Raw genomic sequence first — 16,956 nt, forward strand, 5'->3', positions numbered from 1 at the left:
GGCGGGGGTGGGTGGGCGGGGGTTGAGGCAATGGGGAGACCCCCAAGGAAATGCCAGGAGGGAACCCAGTGAGAGACCAATGCTGGGGCCGGGGGCTAGCCCCCCCCCCCCCCCCCCCCCCCCCCCCCCCCACACACACAAACACAAAGCTATAAGAGCAAAATGAGCGACAAATAAATCATCTACAGCGGAGGAAAGGGCCTAAAATAGGGCCTGAAAATAGTAGAAAAGGGGGGGAGGAGCGGGTGCAGCGGTGGTGGGAAGAGGTGGTGTGAAAAGGAAATAGCATGCAAATTGTAGGCAAGAACCATTTTAATCATCTCCTGTAACAGTGGAAAAATGTAGGGCGGGATTCTCCGTCCTCATTCGCCCGGCGAACGCCGATTCCCGCCCGAGGTCAATGGATTTTTCCATTGTTGCCGTCTCGCCCGTGCCGTTCTTGCGGTGGGCGGGAGGATCCAGCCCATAAACTTCAATAAAAAAATAAAAAAATTTAAAATTTCACTTTCTTCCATGGGTTTCTATCTTACTGTTTGGAACCTTGCTGAAAAGATTTTCTAAGGTTTATATATACATCTTTTCCACAATCTTGATCAATGTTATCTATTACGTTATAAAATAATTCAACCAGGTTAGTCATCCAGGCAAAAGTTACTTAAACAAGTGCACGCTTACTCTCCTTGACTAACCCACACCATTCCATATGAAACTGTGTCACTGATAATGCGCTTTTAACGTCATACATATGGCATGTGTTAGGCTGACAGGCCTGTACTTTCCTGGTTTAGCACTCTGTTTAATTCCCTTTAGAACATGGAACATACAGTGCAGAAGGAGGCCATTTGGCCCATCGAGTCTGCACCGACCCACTTTAGGGGCGGCCCGGTGGCACAGTGGTTAGCACTGTTGTCTCACAGCACCAGGGACCCGGGTTCGATCCTGGCCTTGGTTGACTGTGTGGAGTTGCACGTTCTCTCCGTGTCTGCATGGGTTTCCTTCGGGTGCTCCGGTTTCCTCCCACAGATGTGCAGGTTAGGTGGATTGGCAATGATAAGTTGCCCCTTAATGTCCAGGGATATGCAGGTTACGAGGATTGGGTGGTGTGGACTGGGGAGTGTAAATGGGTAGAGTGCTCATTTGAATGGTTGGTGCAGACCTGATGGGCCGAATGACCTCCTTCTGCACTGTAGAGATTCCATGATTCTATGAAGTAGCTTTCAGATCAACAAATTCATAATCTTGCCTAACACCCTGTCTGTTGCCTCTCGTCCCTCATTTTCCCAGCCTGACCAAACTTTCCCATTATTTCTAGTCTGTACAAGATTTGTACCTGAACCGTTCCCTGTCCCTTTTTTAAATACTGACTGATCTGCAGGGTATGTTCATGACATTGTTTTCAATTCACAATATTGCTAGCTTTATCCATTTATTTCCTGAATGGTCTATTTCTCAGTTGCAACATTCTTTGTCCGACTCTGGTCTGGTTATTGTCAATTTTGTGATGATTAAATAGTCCAAACTCATTCTGTGTTCCTCACACTTACCCCATGTTCTTGTCCACTGAAAATCGTCTCGTATGTTAACAACAAGCTGACTCCGTTCACCACTTCTTCAATGGCCTGTTCTAGTCTCTCCCAATATAATTTCGTCAACTGGATCAGGTGGCAACCATCACTATTTGTCGAGAACTCAGTGATTATAGAAATCGAATCTGTGAATAAAAGAGGGGAAAAGTAAACACCATTAATTCTACTTCGGGTTACATGTCTACTTAACAGCAAGCAGCTGAAACATCTTGTGAGTTACCTTAACCAATACATTCTGATAACCAAATACATTCCATTGAACTATATTGTCACATTTCATCAAAGTATTATTGTATTTGCTAATATGTGTCGAGTAGAAGTAAATCATCCAACCTCCCATCCTCATCTTCTGTATCTCTAAATGTTCCATAATCTGGCATGGAATGAGAAATTTGCAAAGATTTTTCTCCCCCACAATTTGGTCTCAAGTTATCCAGTTGATTCTCTCATCCAAATTTAGCAAAGAAATCATGCCATCTCCTTCAGTCCGTTGGAATATTTCTCAGATTGAATGAGGTTGAGACATCTCTGATCCGAATTCCTCCTATTTCCGCTCGGACTTCCTTTAATTGCCCAGAGTAAGTTAACTCGGGCCCGGTAACATAACGATTCAGAGGAGATGGACGGCAAATTAAATATGGATTTATTAACAAGTATTTACAAGGGTCTACGTAACACAGTATCTCGCTCCCAGTACAATCCAAACTGGGAGGATTTATCTCACCAGGAGGCCTGCTCTTAGCCTTTGCTCATAATGAGCCTCAGGCTTGCGGCCTCTACCCCCTATCTCGGAAGTTCATACTCCACTAGTCCAACAGAGAGATCAATGATGGTGTCTCAGTGGTCCTCATGGGGCAGCTCAATGGCCCGCTTCAAATCCAATGGAGTTTCCGCTAACAGCTTCATCTGCATAGCCGTATTGTTAATGCCACACACCAGCCAGTCCCTCAACATCTTCAACAAAGGTGGCCCAATCACAGTGTTCAGAAAGGCACCGCAGCCAGGTCAAGATGTCCATGACTGATTCACCAGGAGAGCGCAACGCCATGGGTGGCACGGTAGTGGTTAGCGTTAGCACTGTTGCTTAACAGCACCTGGGTCCCAAGTTCGATTCCGGGCTTGGGTCACTGTCTGTGCGGAGTCTGCACGTTCTCCCCATGTCTGCGTGGGTTTCCTCCGGGTGCTCCGGTTTCCTCCCACAAGTCCCGAAAGACGTGCTGTTAGGTGAATTGGACATTCTGAATTCTCCTTCTGTGACCCGAACAGGTGCCGGAATGTGGCGACTAGGGGATTTTCACAGTAACGTCATTAGAGTGTTAATGTAAGCCTATTTGTGACAATAATAAAGATTATGTTAAACTGATACCTTTGCGAAATTAAAGGCCGCTTGGGATCATAGTAGCTGGGAGGGCATGGCCGGGATTCTCCGAGCCTCCGCACTGCAATCGCGCTCGGCGCGAGGGTGGAGAATGGGTGTCAGACCCGTGATCAGATCCGATGCCGCTCCCTCGATTCTCCGGGGACCGGAGAATCGCCGCCAATTGCACTCGGTCGACGCGGCGCCAGTCGAAGGCCATTGAAAGAGGCCCCCGCTGCGATTCTCCACCGACAACTGGATGAGTTCCTGCCGGCGTGGTTCACTCATGGTTCCACCCGACGGGAGCTCGGAGTGGTGGCTGTGGACACAATCCGCGGCTGCCCTGGTGTGGGGGAGGCGAGGGGGGGGCGAATCCGTCACCGGGGGGTGCCTCCCAGGGCAGCCAGGCTCACATTCGGGGGCCACCGATCGGCGGGCGGGCGTGATCTTGGAGGGCCTATATTGTCGGGGCTGGTCGGCAGTGTGGGTCCGCCATGTTGCGTGGGGCCGGCACCGCAGGCCGCCGCAGCGCGCATGCGCGGACCCGCGGCTGGAAGTGCAGGGCCCCGTATCGGCAGCCAGAGCTGCGAGGACAACTCCGGGGCTTTGCTAGCCCCCTGGAAATCGCAGAATCACTCTGGGTTTTCTCCAGGGAAGTCCAGAGTGATTCGCGCCTGAATTCTTGTGGGCGTGGGGACATAGCCCCATTATCAGCCCGGGCAGCACAGTTGCACAGTGGTTAGCACAATGGCTTCACAGCGCCAGGATCCCAGGTTCGATTACCAGCTTGGGTCACTGTCTGTGCGGAGTCTGCACGTTCTCCCCGTGTCTGCGTGGGTTTCCTCCGGTTTCCTCCCACAGTCCAAAGATGTGCAGGGGTAGGTGGATTGGCAATGCTAAATTGCCCTTAGTGTCCAAAAAAGATAAGGTAAGGTGAGGTTACGGGGATAGGGTGGAAGTGTGGGGAGAGGGTAGAGGTGTGGACTTAGGTAGGGTGTTCTTTCCAAGGCCCGGTGCAGACTCAATGGGCCAAATGGCCTCCTTCTGCACTGTAAAGTCTGTGATCAGAGAATTCCACCCCAAAGCTAGCAATACCTGGGGCTGGATTTTCCGTTCCTGATACTAAGTCTTGACGCTGGGGCAGGACTCGTGGACTTTCACGAAAGCCAAACTGGCACTAAACCTGGTCCGATTCAGCGACTATGGAGGGGCTATGAACAGCGCCACGTGGAACACAATCGATTTCAATGAAAAATGGAGCCAGATTCACCGGGTCTGTGATTGACACTCGGGAGGCTGACAAGCTCCAGCCGCAGATACGCATTACAATCCCACACACACTCATCCCAGCCAACAAGATGGCACTGGTTGTGCTAGGGTGTGTTCATACGGCTGATGGGTCGGCTGGAGCCAGAGGGTACCTTGCGGGGTGGCCTGGGGCGTCACTAAGTTCACAGTGCACTGTCATGCCATGTGCAGCTGCATGTCTACCATTCCGGCTGCGGCAATGGCGTTCCGTGTGATGCACGATCAATCACTACTGAAGCGAGATTGTAGTCCAATTGAAGGCTTTAACGAACAACTAGTTACCCCAGCAACTCCGGTACAGAATGACTGCTGTGGGTGAAACACAGACTCTTATGCTCCGCCTGCTGGGCGGAACCAGCAGGCAGCTTCTACCACTCATACTACAGTATAAGGTACATCCCACCTAGATACCGCGATACCCCTAATATAGCCTACCACATTCACCCCCTGTTTAAAAAAAAGAGTCTGGCGGGGGTGGTGGCCTTGCTGGTAGAGGTCTGCGGTGCCGGCCCCTCGCAACATGGCGGACCCACACTGCAGACCAGCCCCGACAATATAGGCCCTCCAAGATCACGCCCGGCCGCCGATCGGTGGCCCCCGATTGTGAGCCTGGCTGCCCTGGGAGGCACCCCCGGTGACGGATCCCTTTGGTGCCTTTACTTGCAATACACATATTTGCAGACAATTATTCACAAGTTCATTTTACAATGAAACTATCAGCCGGTCGGGGGCCCTGGTCGTCCTCTGCGATCGTCGCAGTCCCGGCGGTGATGCTGGCATTGGCTCGGGCATCCGTGGCTCTGGGAGCGTGTCGTCTTCAGCTTCATCGCATCCGGATGGGGCCAGTGGGAGGAGGAATGGCGAATTTCTGAGGCGTGGCGGGTGCGTGAAAAGAAGGCCACGGGTCTGCCCGTGGCAGCCAGCGCTACGTTTGATGCGTCGCTCTCGACCTGGAAGGGGAGGTACTCATCGATTGCGTGTATTGTCGCCCTGGCGGTGTCTGCTTTGATGCGACTGAAAGCCTGGCGGGCCTCTGCCCATAGGGGAAAAAACGTGGACTGGATTAGTGGGCGGGCCTTGTCCGCATAATTGGGGACCCACTGGGCGTAATAAGAAAAGAAGCCCAGGCAACGTTTCAGGGCCTTGGGGGAGGGGAAACTCCATGAGGGGGCGCATGCGTTCGGGATCTGGGCCTATGACTCCATCATGCATTACGTAGCCAAGGATGGCTAGGCGATCGGTGCTAAACACGCATTTGTCCTTGTTATAGGTTATGTTAAGGATTTTTGCGGTATGGAGGAATTTGCGGAGGTTGGTGTCATGGTCCTGCTGGTCGTGGCCGCAGATGGTGACATTGTCGAGGTACAGGAACATGCCCGCAGACCGTACCGGTCAACCATTCGGTCCATCTCCCATTGGAAGACCGAGACCCCATTTGTGACACCAAAGGGAACCCTTAGAAAGTGGTAGAGCCGCCCATCTGCTTCAAATGCAGTGTACCTACGGTCGTCCGGGCGAATGGAGAGCTGGTGATAGGCTGATTTAGTGTCTACTGTGGAGAAAACCTTGTATTGCGCTATCTGGTTGACCATTTCAGACATGCCGGGGAGAGGGTACGCGTGGAGCTGCATATACCTGTTGATGGTCTGACTGTAGTCTATGACCATCCTATGTTTGTCCCAGGTCTTTACAACCACCACTTGAGCTCTCCAGGGGCTGTTGCTGGCCTCGATAATGCCTTCCTTTAGTAACCGTTGGACTTCCGACCTAATGAAGGTCCGGTCCTGGGCACTGTACTGTCTGCTCCTGGTGGCGACGTGTTTGCAATCGGGGAAGGCGGTTTAAGGTACATCCCACCTAGGTACCGCGATACCCCTAATATAGCCTACTACACCGTGCCCATCGATCCCGACCCTACAGCCCACCTCTTGGTCATCCCTGGTAACCCCTCCTGCCCTGGCAGATGCCCCCTGGCCAGCAGCACAACTGCCAACAAACTATGGCAATGTTGGACACTTTCTGTACCCACTCTCCCTCCCTCAGCAGCCACGACGCCGGAGAACCATGGGGGCCCCGGAGAACACTGGGTCAGACCTGCTAATGGTATGCCAATGGCATTTAATGTTTGGGCGTTCTGGAACACATTGACCCTGCTGTTGAGACAATGGAGAATTGCGATTTGATGTGAAATCAGCGCCCGTGGTGATTTCGGCGTCGGAACCGATTCTCCGCCAAATTGTGTTTTGCAATTCCCGCGGAGAATCCGCCCCTGGAATCCGGTGCTGCAGGTACATCAAACCCTTTATGATCCTAAATGTCTGGGCTCCACAGGAGAACTTTGTTTGTCTTTCCTCAACATCCCATTTGCCTGGAAGCAGTGTTGCATGTGTTCCACATATTGATTCCAATTCTCTAGTTTCCCAATAATGCCATTCTTATTGATACAACGTGGTGTTCCCCACAGTAAACATCCAGTGGCTAGGCGAATCAATGGGCAAGTCAGGAGATTCTGTTAATCCTCGTCGCCAGTACAATGACGCAGCAGAGGCAGACGGTAAACCTGATGAAGATTTATTTACAAAAGTGTTTATAAGGGTCTGCATAATGCAGCACCCCACTCCCAGTGCAATCCTAGCTCGGAGGACTCCTCTCACCAGGCCTTGATCTGGGCCTGCTATTAACTTTTGCTCATAACGAGTGCCAGGTGGTAGGTCTCTGCTCCCTGCCTGGGGAGCTTGTACTCCACGAGTCCCATGGGGAGATCAATGAAAGCTTCTCCGTGGTCCTTGTGGAGATATGACACATAACAACCACTGATTGGGTTCTTCAATCAAAATTACTTTTAGTGGTTCTCGAACTGTGCAGCTATGTACACTTCAAGTAACACAACATGTTCACTTCAACCGGGCTATTTTTAATAGATTGAAGAGAAAATTATGAATTGTCCAAAGCATCATTCACAATCACATTTCCCTAGTTCAATTTTCTCTCCTTCACTGCTTCTAACCTGTCAAGCCCAAAGATAATTATGTTGTTTCCCTCCAATTGCTGAATTGTGTCCACATGGATATTGTCCTAACGTAGCTCCTTGGAACATCATTAACTTGTTTGTTTTTCGGGTGGCACAGTGGTTAGCACTGCTGCCTCACGCCGCCGAGGACCCGGGTTCGATCCCGGCCCCCGGTCACTGTCTGTGTGGAGTTTGCACATTCTCTCAGTGTCTGCATTGGGTCTCACCCCCACAACCCAAAGATACGCAGGCTAGGCGGATTGGCCCCGCTAAATTATTCCTTAATCGGGAACAAATAAGAATACATTTTTAAAAACTTGTTTGTCTTTCGTACTTTAACATGGTCATTAAAATTTAGCTCTGACTAAGCTTTGGTCGTCAATCCAATCTCTCCTTCTGGCGTTTGGTGACAAGTTTTGTTTGGTAACGCTTCTGTGAAGCACACTGGGAGGTTTTGACAAACTAAACTTGCAACATAAATGCATGTTGGCTTGTTTTTATTGTTCTAGCTTTGGACATACCCATCTCATTGCGGGCCCCATTTGCAGGCCCCATTTCTTGAGTTCCTTCTTTCCAAAGTGAAGGGATTGAAACTGGAGGTTCCGTTTAGCGGCTGTGATGGTTTCTGCAGTCGAACTTCTGCTTTTTTCAGGTGGACTCAGCAAGCCAGCAAGATTTTGGGAGGGAGAGAAAGCTTCCTGCCCCTCACTAATTCTGTGATTCCGCCACTTGTAAATTGCCCGTACTCTTTTGAAATTGTTAATACTAGTGCCTGCAGCTACATTTATGTCCAAACAAAATTTTATGCAGGTCTTGCGCTGTAGTGGATATCGTCCCAGCCTCTGAGCCAGAAGCTCTGGGGCAGCACGGTAGCACAGTGGTTACCACTGTTGCTTCACAGCTCCAGGGTCCCAGGTTCCAATTCCCGGCTTGGGTCACTGTCTGTGCGGAGTCTGCACGTTCTCCCCGTGTCTGCGTGAATTTACTCCGGGAGCTCCGGTTTCCTCCCACAGTCCAAAGATGTGCAGGTGAGGTGGATTGGCTATGCTAAATTGCCCTTCGTGTCCAAAAAATTGGTTAGACGTGGTCACGGTGATAGGGTGGAGGTATGAGGGTAGGGTGGAGGTGTGGGCTTGGGTGGGGTGCTCTTTCCAAGGGCTGGTGCAGACTCGATGGGCCGAATGGCCTCCTTCTGCACTGTAAAGTCTGTGATTCTGTGAAGTCTCACCCCAGGACTTAATGGCCAAGCAAGGTGCATTCAAATGTTGCCACAGGTTGAATCCTTCCAACATGCCACTGGCAGACAGTAAGATTAGGAGAGACTCCTGGTCAGCCATGTTTGGTGTGGAGCGGCTTCCCACATTTACCATTCCCATTCCCCCCTTCCCTTTATATATACTGTGCTAGCTCACATCCTCATTGCATTTGCTTTCTGCAAATGCCCATGTTACGGGCTCTAACCGCAGCTATTCCTGTTTGCGGTTCCTCTTTCCTTGCCAGAATGGTTACACCATTTCAAGATGATATTTCCTCTGCACCGGGAAGTAAAATTACCATTCAAGACACTTTCAGGCCTTCAAGAGGAGGCTGTGGTTTCCCCTGTGTTGCAAATGTGTAATTAAGATATTGCAAAGTTTCAGAGAAACGGTTTTAAAGGCACATTTCCGTTTTCAAATCTTTATATTAGCTTTAAAAGCCTTTAAAAAAAAATGTAGGTATGGCCAGACAGCATGACACATTCCGGTGTTATTCAAACGGTGGTGATGTTCATATCTCTAATCTGACGACAAAGAGTCATTCCAAATGGAAAGACCCTTCCAGGGATGTCCACGGAGTGCTAAACATGTGAAAATACCTTTTTACATCTGAGGAACAGGAAGTAGGAAGGGACTTCAGAGGACCACACAAAGTCACTTCACCAGCTGGAACAATGCGGAGTCAAAATTGACATTGCAGCTATTTTGTGATAAATACAGGGAGGGATTTTGTGGCCTGTTTTCTGACAGCGGAGGCATCTTGCCATTCACGTCTGGCGGGATCTTCCGGTCTGGCGATGTCTATGGCATTTTGCATGGCTCGCTGGCTCATAGACCCCACTGCCGGAAGGGTCAGAAAATCCCACCCACGGTTTGCGAACAGCCATTCTTGTGTGCAGAACCCCAAGAAGAACTCTGAGAAATTGCTACAGAGAGGATCCATAGAATCCTTACAGTGCACAAGGAGGACATTCGGCCCATTGAGTCTGCACCGACCCTCCTAAAGAGCACCCGATCTCGGCCCACTCCCCTGCCTTATACCCATAACCCCTTCTCACTTGCACATCTTTGGACACTAAGGGGCAATTTAGCATGGCCAATCCACCTAACCTGCACATTTTTGGACTGTGGGAGGAACCTGGAGGAAACCTAAGCAGATACGGGGAGAATGTACAAACTCCACACAGTCACTCGAGGCTGGAATTGAACCTGGGACCCTGGCGCTGTGAGGGAACAGTGCCAACCACTGTGCCAGGCTAAGGGAGGGGAAGATATTAAGAAATCTATTGCTCTTCTGTCAAAATAGTCCAGGCAATCTACAAGTATTGTAATCACAGAATTAGTGAGGTACAGGAAACCTTCTCCATCTTGCTGAAGTGCTGGGTCTACCTAAAAACAGGCAAACACCGACTGTTGAACTCCAGCTGTTAAACCAAACGTCAGGTTTCAACCCCTTCAATATGGAAAGAAAAATCTCAAGCAACAGACTGCAAGGATATTTCACACAGGGTGATTTTTGAAATCCCGGCCGTGATTCTCCGAGCCTCTGCGCTGAAATCGCGTTTGGCGCGGGGGCGGAGACTGGGCGTCAAACCCGAGATCGGGTCCGACAGCGCTCCCGCGGTTCTCCGGTCCCCGGAGAATCGCCGCCAATTGGGTGCATGCGGTCGACGCGGCGCCGGTCGGGGGCCATCGAAAGAAGCCCCCGCGACAATTCAAGTGCAGCTGGCCGAGTTCCCACCAGCGTGGTTCTCTCATGGTTCCACCCGGCGGGCACTCAGCGTGGCGGCATGAGTCTACCTACGCCCTGGTGGGGGCAGGGGATCATTCATTGGGGGGGGGGGCCTCCAGGACGGCCAGACTATTGATCGGGGGCCACCGATCCGCAGGCGTGAACGATCTGGGGGGTGGGGGGGCCTATCTTCTTGGTGCCGGTCTGCAGTGTACGTCGGCCATGCATGCGCAGACCCCAGACCGGACGTGCAGGATCCTGTATCAGCAGCCGGAGCTGCGAGGAGCCCTCCGGGGCCCTGATAGCCCCCTCCAGGTAGGATAATTACTCTGGACTTTCTCCAGGTAAGTCCAGAGTGATTCGCGCATGTTTTTTCACGGGCATGGGACAAAGCCCCATTCTTGGAGAATCCTGCCCCTGAACATTAAGTTTCTTTCCTTTTGTCTGCATTTTAATCTTTGTCTGTATTTAGTTCATTATTTTTATCACTTCTGTTTAAATAACTTCCCGCAGTAGTTTTGTACAAACTAGCCTTTATCTTGTTTAAGGCTAAAGTTAGTCTGCTTTTTATTTGGATTGAACCACTTATAAATTAAAAAAGGAGCTACATATTACAGACCCACAAACTTCTTAGCTCACTGACCACTTCAAGGAATTGCCTTTTATGCCTCGTCTACAGAATGCCCCAAAATCAAGGCATTCCTATTCCTATGGTTTAACCTTTCTCAACCTTCAGGCCCCTCAATACACAGATGGCCTTTTGCACCATGGCGTCACACTTTTGTTCAGAAACCGCATCCGCTGAGTCAACAGGCTGCATCTTTCAGCACTTTGGAGGTGAGGAGACCAGAGAATAGTGGAATCTGTGTCAAGGTGGCGAATGTGATATAAAATAACTGTTTTAGAGATATTAGTTACTGTAATGTAGAGATAGGCCAGTCTCATTCTGGTGAGTTCATCGCGACTTTTATTGAGGCCAGACTGACGGGTAAAGAAATTTATATTTGTCATTTGGTGCCGAAACCCGGGATTTCTCAAGATGGTCATTGGCCAACTCAGAATTAGACTGATTATGGACGGAGGGAGAGTGGAAAAAAGGGCCCACAATGTAAAGCTGGAAAATGACCGCGCATTGCTTTTTCCCCTCTTCTTATCGTCTAATTAGTCTGGTCACTCACGGTTGGTACGGAAAGATCGTCTCGACGAAATCAAAGGTCAGTCTGGGGATTAGAAAATTAAACTGATGGGATATCATAATTGATAGTTCAGTTTTGGGTTAATTGTGTTGTTGATGAACTGATGGGACATCGGAAGATGGTTCATTTCTACGAGTGTTTTGAATAACTGATGTGACCTCAGGATGAGGGTTCAGTTCAATGAGTGTTTTTAAATCTAAAGATGGTTTAATTCCATATGTGAGTGTTTTGAATAACTGATGTGACCTCAGGATGAGGGTTCAGTTCAATGAGTGTTTTAAATCTATAGTTGATTAAGCTAAAATTGTATCCTTGGACTGAAGTGGCGAGAAACGATAAATTTTAAAACAAACTGGGTGCTGCATATTAGTTAAAGCAGAAGTCTCTCAAAGGGTTAACAGCAGCTTGAGTTAACAGGCAGCCTATGGTGTAATCGGATACCTTTCTTTCGAGTCAGTGAACTCCAGCAAAGTTACGTTTTGAATTAATTAAAGAAAACCAGTGGGTTTCTCTACCTCTTTGATAAAAGTTTATTATTTTCGAAAGCAATTGATTGAAATTGCCAGAATCTTAAGTTTTACTTACTTGAAATAATGTCAATCTCATTTTATTTGTGAATTAATAGAAACTTAAAGAAACTCACTGACACCATTTTAAAAAGTGTAAATCTGGAGATGACAGTTGACTTTGCTCTGGTATACATCACCGCAGCTAACTGTTCCCTCTTTGATAGCAGCCAACATTTTGTGAATGTAAGAAAAACTTGTTGAAAGAAAATTGATAAGATAAAGAATTAATTAAGTTGTAAAAGTTATACAAGTTTGTGTTAATCAAATTGTAAATTTAGTTCTGAGTTGAGATCAGAGCTCAGCTTGCAGGTTGCAGTAATTCAATTTGAATTTTCAAACATTTTAAGTTTTAAAAGAACACTGTTAGAACCTTTTCAATAATTTTGCCAAGAAGCAAAAATTGCCATTGGTCATAAATAAGCAAATAAAAAATAAAAATATATAATAATAAAAAAGAAAGAGCCAAAGTATGAAAGCTAAAGAGTTAATCAGATTATGCAGACAATATTGTCAACATGAGAGGGATAAGATCATGTTATCAAGTTGGCAAGAAAATGCCCTTAAAATGGGAATTCCAATTAGTGAAGGGGGTAACAAAAAAAACCATTACAGGTCTTGAAAAAGGAATGTGCATTCAAAAAAATGCGCAAGTAAAGACAGGGGAGGCTCGGGTCAAACAAAAAATGGGCTACGTAGTTCAATGGCTGGCCTTGAATTGACAGAATATGACGAATTGGACAATTTGACCACATTGGCTAGGATTCCGACTGCACCTGTAGCACAGTCTGCACTAATTCCAGAACCACCAGAGTATAATAATTTATATCCAGTCACTGCTCCCCAGATTCAAATCATGCCAGCTCCTCCAGCCCCTTTGGTACCATCTTCACTGTCTGAGAGAGAAGGGGGGCTCTGTTCCACAAGCCCAATTAGCTCTAGGACCCGATCTCGGACAGCGAGAGAAGGGCCTGATCCTATCCAGAAACAATCAAGCATACCACCTAAATCCCTTCAGACCGATAAGGGGGAACAGAAAACTCAGAGAACAAAGGGGGAAGAAAGGGATGGTTCTGAGGAGAAGGAGCTCCCTCTAGTGACAGGGAGGGACGTCGAAGTCTTGGAAGAGCCAGAGGAAATAGCTAGAGTGCCCCCTGGTGAGACTCGGAGACAGTTGCCGATTAGGAAAATACCAAACCCTGACGCTGTGACGGCCGGGGCCCAGCCCACGATAGACGTTTATTTCCCATGGAGACCCAGTGAGATGATGGCTATTATGGCTACAATCCCAGACAGAAAAAAATCTCCTGCTGCTTTCGTGGATTACTTGAGAACTACCATCTCAATTTATCAAGCTGATTCTCGGGACCACTGGGCCCTAGTCCAGCAGGTTATAACCCCAGCAGAGTACCGCAATCATCTTAATCACTTGAATTATGCTAGCCACGCCGCACTTCAGCAAGCCCATGCATTGGACGACGATAGACGGACACAAATCCTGAATGCGTTGAATAGCACATTTCAAAAGCCCATAAATATTTCTGCTATCTTAGACCTCAAACCTAAAAAGACTGAAGAGCCAGAGGGATTTCTGGAACATTTTAATGAAATCTACCGTGGGCAGACAGGCGACTTGTCATATCAAAATGGTCAGAATTCCCCTCAATATTGTGCTATGTTAATGCATTGCCTACCACCTTCCGTGGCTACTGCTGTGAAATGTAATAACATGAATTGGACAGAGAACGACCCTTCCCAGATGGCCAGGGCAGTCAGATTTTATTGAAAGGAGGGTGTAGGCCAGGAAGGAGGCTCAGTTACAAAGGTTAAGACTGAGTATGTAATGAAAAAGGATGATCTGAGACCCCAACCAGCGGCAGAAACGGTGGCTTACCAGCTGGAACTCCAATATTGTGACTTTGGGTGGGTGGATCAGCAAGGGGGAGGATATCAAACACACCCAAAGGGACCCTCAGCTCCTCTTTATGGCCCACCGTATGCATCAACAGCTTTACAACCGCAGCCCCCTCTGAGGGGCCATTGGTCTACTGGGAGAAAAGGACGGGGCAAATATAGAGGGAGCAATGCATGTTTTAATTGCGGCCGTGCAGATCACTGGCAACAGGAATGTCCCTTTAAAAGAGAGGCAGCAGAAGGAGACCCAAAGGAAGGGGTACCCACCAAGGGGAGGACAGACGAGATACACTGACTTCTCCCAGGCAAACCCTTTCCCAACACAGGATTGACGAGCTAATTTAGTCATAAGGACTCTCCAATCGGACAGGGAACCTAGTATCTCTCTGCAGATAGGAGATCAACATCACCCATTTGTAATCGACACTGGAGCAGCCATGTCTTCGGTACAATCAGAACTTCGACTACCACTATCCGACCACACGCAGCATTTGTCGGGGTCCCAAGGACAGGTGTGTGAGTATCCTATCTCTGAACCTGTGACAGTCTCTTACGAGAATAAGTCTGCAGATCATCAGTTTGTAGTGACTACTGGATTGGACTGTAACTTGTTGGCCCGAGATTTACTGTGTATCTTCCAGCTACAGCTAGAGTGCAGAGACGAAGGGGTAACGGTTCAATCATGGAGGATGAGACAACAGTGCTATATTTCTATCACCCCCCAGTGGTGGACGTTGGACATTGAACATTCACTGCATAACGTTACCCTGGCCTATGACAGAACCGGGCAAAACAGGGAGTTGGAGGACAAATACCGGCCATTAATTGGGACCGAATGGCAAGTCAAAGTTACAGCCACAGTCACGGGAAAACAAGGTACAGCCGATTTTGTTACAATACCACCACATTTATGGCCACAGTCAGCTTCGGTAAGCCCTCATATTACACGTCAGGTCCACGACCAGTACCATGCCAGGGATCTGGGACCCCTGGTAAGGAGGGCAGTGGATCATTCAGATCCAACAGAGTACGCACTTCAAGTCACGCCAGACGGCACTGCCATAAAATATTTTGAGGTCCCTGAAATGATTAACACTCGACTGCAGCCCCGTCTATGGACAAATTAATCTGAGAGCTGTTGTAACAGGGTATTTTGGTCCCTTGCCAATCAGAATGTAACACCCCCATACTTGCTGTGCCTAAACCAGCCAAGCCAGACCAGTACTGATTAGTACAGGATTTACATTCAATCAATGCCATCGCATAGCCATTACATGCTCTCACTCTCCGACAGGATATTACGGTGTATAGCTCCCACTCGGTTATCGCACTACTGAGGCAACTGCAGACTCAGCATCTTACCGCAGCTCGTCAGAATAGGTATGAGATATACCTTTTGAACAATCCACGTCTGACATTTAAACACTGTACCACTATCAATCCAGCCTGTTTTCTTAGTGGTCCCCCTGTCCATGAAGACGCACCTGGCCACGACTGTTTAGCCTTGATTCAGGAAACTACCACAATAAGGGACGATTTGAGTGATATTTCGTCAGAACAACCTGACATGATTATGTGTGATCAAATATCCCACCGGGGTTTAGTTAATGACTTACTGCAGGCCCTTCTTATGCCCGCGCAGATTTCCGTTATTAAATGCGCTGCCCACACAAATGGTAAGACCCCAGTTGACGTTGGTAATGAACAAGCAGATTGTGCAGCGCGGACAGCCGCGCAAATTCAGCAAGTGATGGTGCCTAAAATGTTAAGTCAGACTAAACGATCTACTATGAATATGTCTGCTTCTGACAAGTCAATGCCAACCATCCAAGACGTCATAAGATTACAGGAGGATGCTCCTGAGAGTGATAAACAAATGTGGAAACGGTTAGGTTGTACATATGATTCTGTTTCCTCTTTATGGACCACGCCTGCACATCAGACTTGTATGTCTGATGTACTGGCTTTATGGGTCACTGAATGTGTACACTTTGCAACTCATTGTGGGGCTCGAGGGACTAGTGATTTGTTGCTGGACACTTAGTGGCACCCTAAAATGCAGGGGTTGGCCCAGAGTATCAGAAATCGCTGTTTGATTTGTCAGCAATATAACACCGGAAAAGGTATCCCTTGTGGGATGGGGCAAACCCCATTGCCCAGTGGTCCCTTTGAGACGCTGCAAATGGATTACATTGAGTTGGAAAGGTGTCAATGTTATAAATATGTTTTGGTCATTGTGGATGTGTTCAGCAGATGGGTTGAGGCGTATCCGACTACCGATAATAAAGCTGCTACTGTGGTTAAAGTTCTGATGCGGGAAATCATTCCCCGGTACAGTATACCAGCTCAGTTGAGTTCTGATAACGGGCCTCATTTTCTTGGACAGATTAACCTGCCTCCCTTCTCCAGTGCTATTTTACAGGTGTGGAGCATGATGGGGTGGCTACGCACCGTCTGTGTGATCTACGGCCTCACCTCGCTTGGAGTGTTATTGGCGACGGACATGGAAAAGGGGAATATTATCTACATTTGTAACCCCAACCAAACTACAAGGATATTTCACTTATGCAAAGGTGATGTTCTTCGCTGCCCCCATATACGACGACATGGTATCGACTCATGGAAGGTCGTCAAAGTTAAGGAGAATGCAGGACTCATGAAGCAATTGCACCGGTCCCGGCGATGGGAAGGGAACATTATATGGACATTGCCTTGTTTTTGGAATACATGTAAATTTGATTTTGGATGTGTTAAGATTGGTGCGATAAAGGTAACATCAGACCGTCGGGAGAGCGTAGGAAGAGGCTGTGAGAGAGTGAGGGGGACTAGAGAGAGGACGGGGCGTGTGAGAAGGGAAGTACAGCTAGAACGTAGGTTACCGGGAGATACACTTAATTTAGTTAAAGGCCAAACTGAGGAAAACCTGGGTAGTATGAATCTCTTCTACCAGATTTACCACCGCTTGTATGGCCACGGACTGGTTGTCTGCTACCCGAACCCCGCAGCGGTGTCTAGGTTATTTTCTGTTTCA

The 16,956-nt window shown here is 48.3% G+C and overlaps 1 protein-coding gene across 1 annotated transcript in view; it reads right to left on the minus strand.

Moving 5' to 3' along the window:
* LOC140410225 (NACHT, LRR and PYD domains-containing protein 3-like) overlaps positions 1 to 16,956 on the minus strand; it is a 59,191-nt gene that overhangs the window by 39,634 nt on the left and 2,601 nt on the right. The window contains exon 2 of the mRNA XM_072498182.1: positions 1,545 to 1,711. Coding sequence (XP_072354283.1) covers positions 1,545 to 1,711 — 167 coding nt within the window. The remainder of the gene's footprint in view (positions 1 to 1,544; positions 1,712 to 16,956) is intronic.

This window comes from Scyliorhinus torazame, chromosome 4, assembly GCF_047496885.1.
Source record: "Scyliorhinus torazame isolate Kashiwa2021f chromosome 4, sScyTor2.1, whole genome shotgun sequence".
Taxonomy (NCBI): domain Eukaryota; kingdom Metazoa; phylum Chordata; class Chondrichthyes; order Carcharhiniformes; family Scyliorhinidae; genus Scyliorhinus; species Scyliorhinus torazame.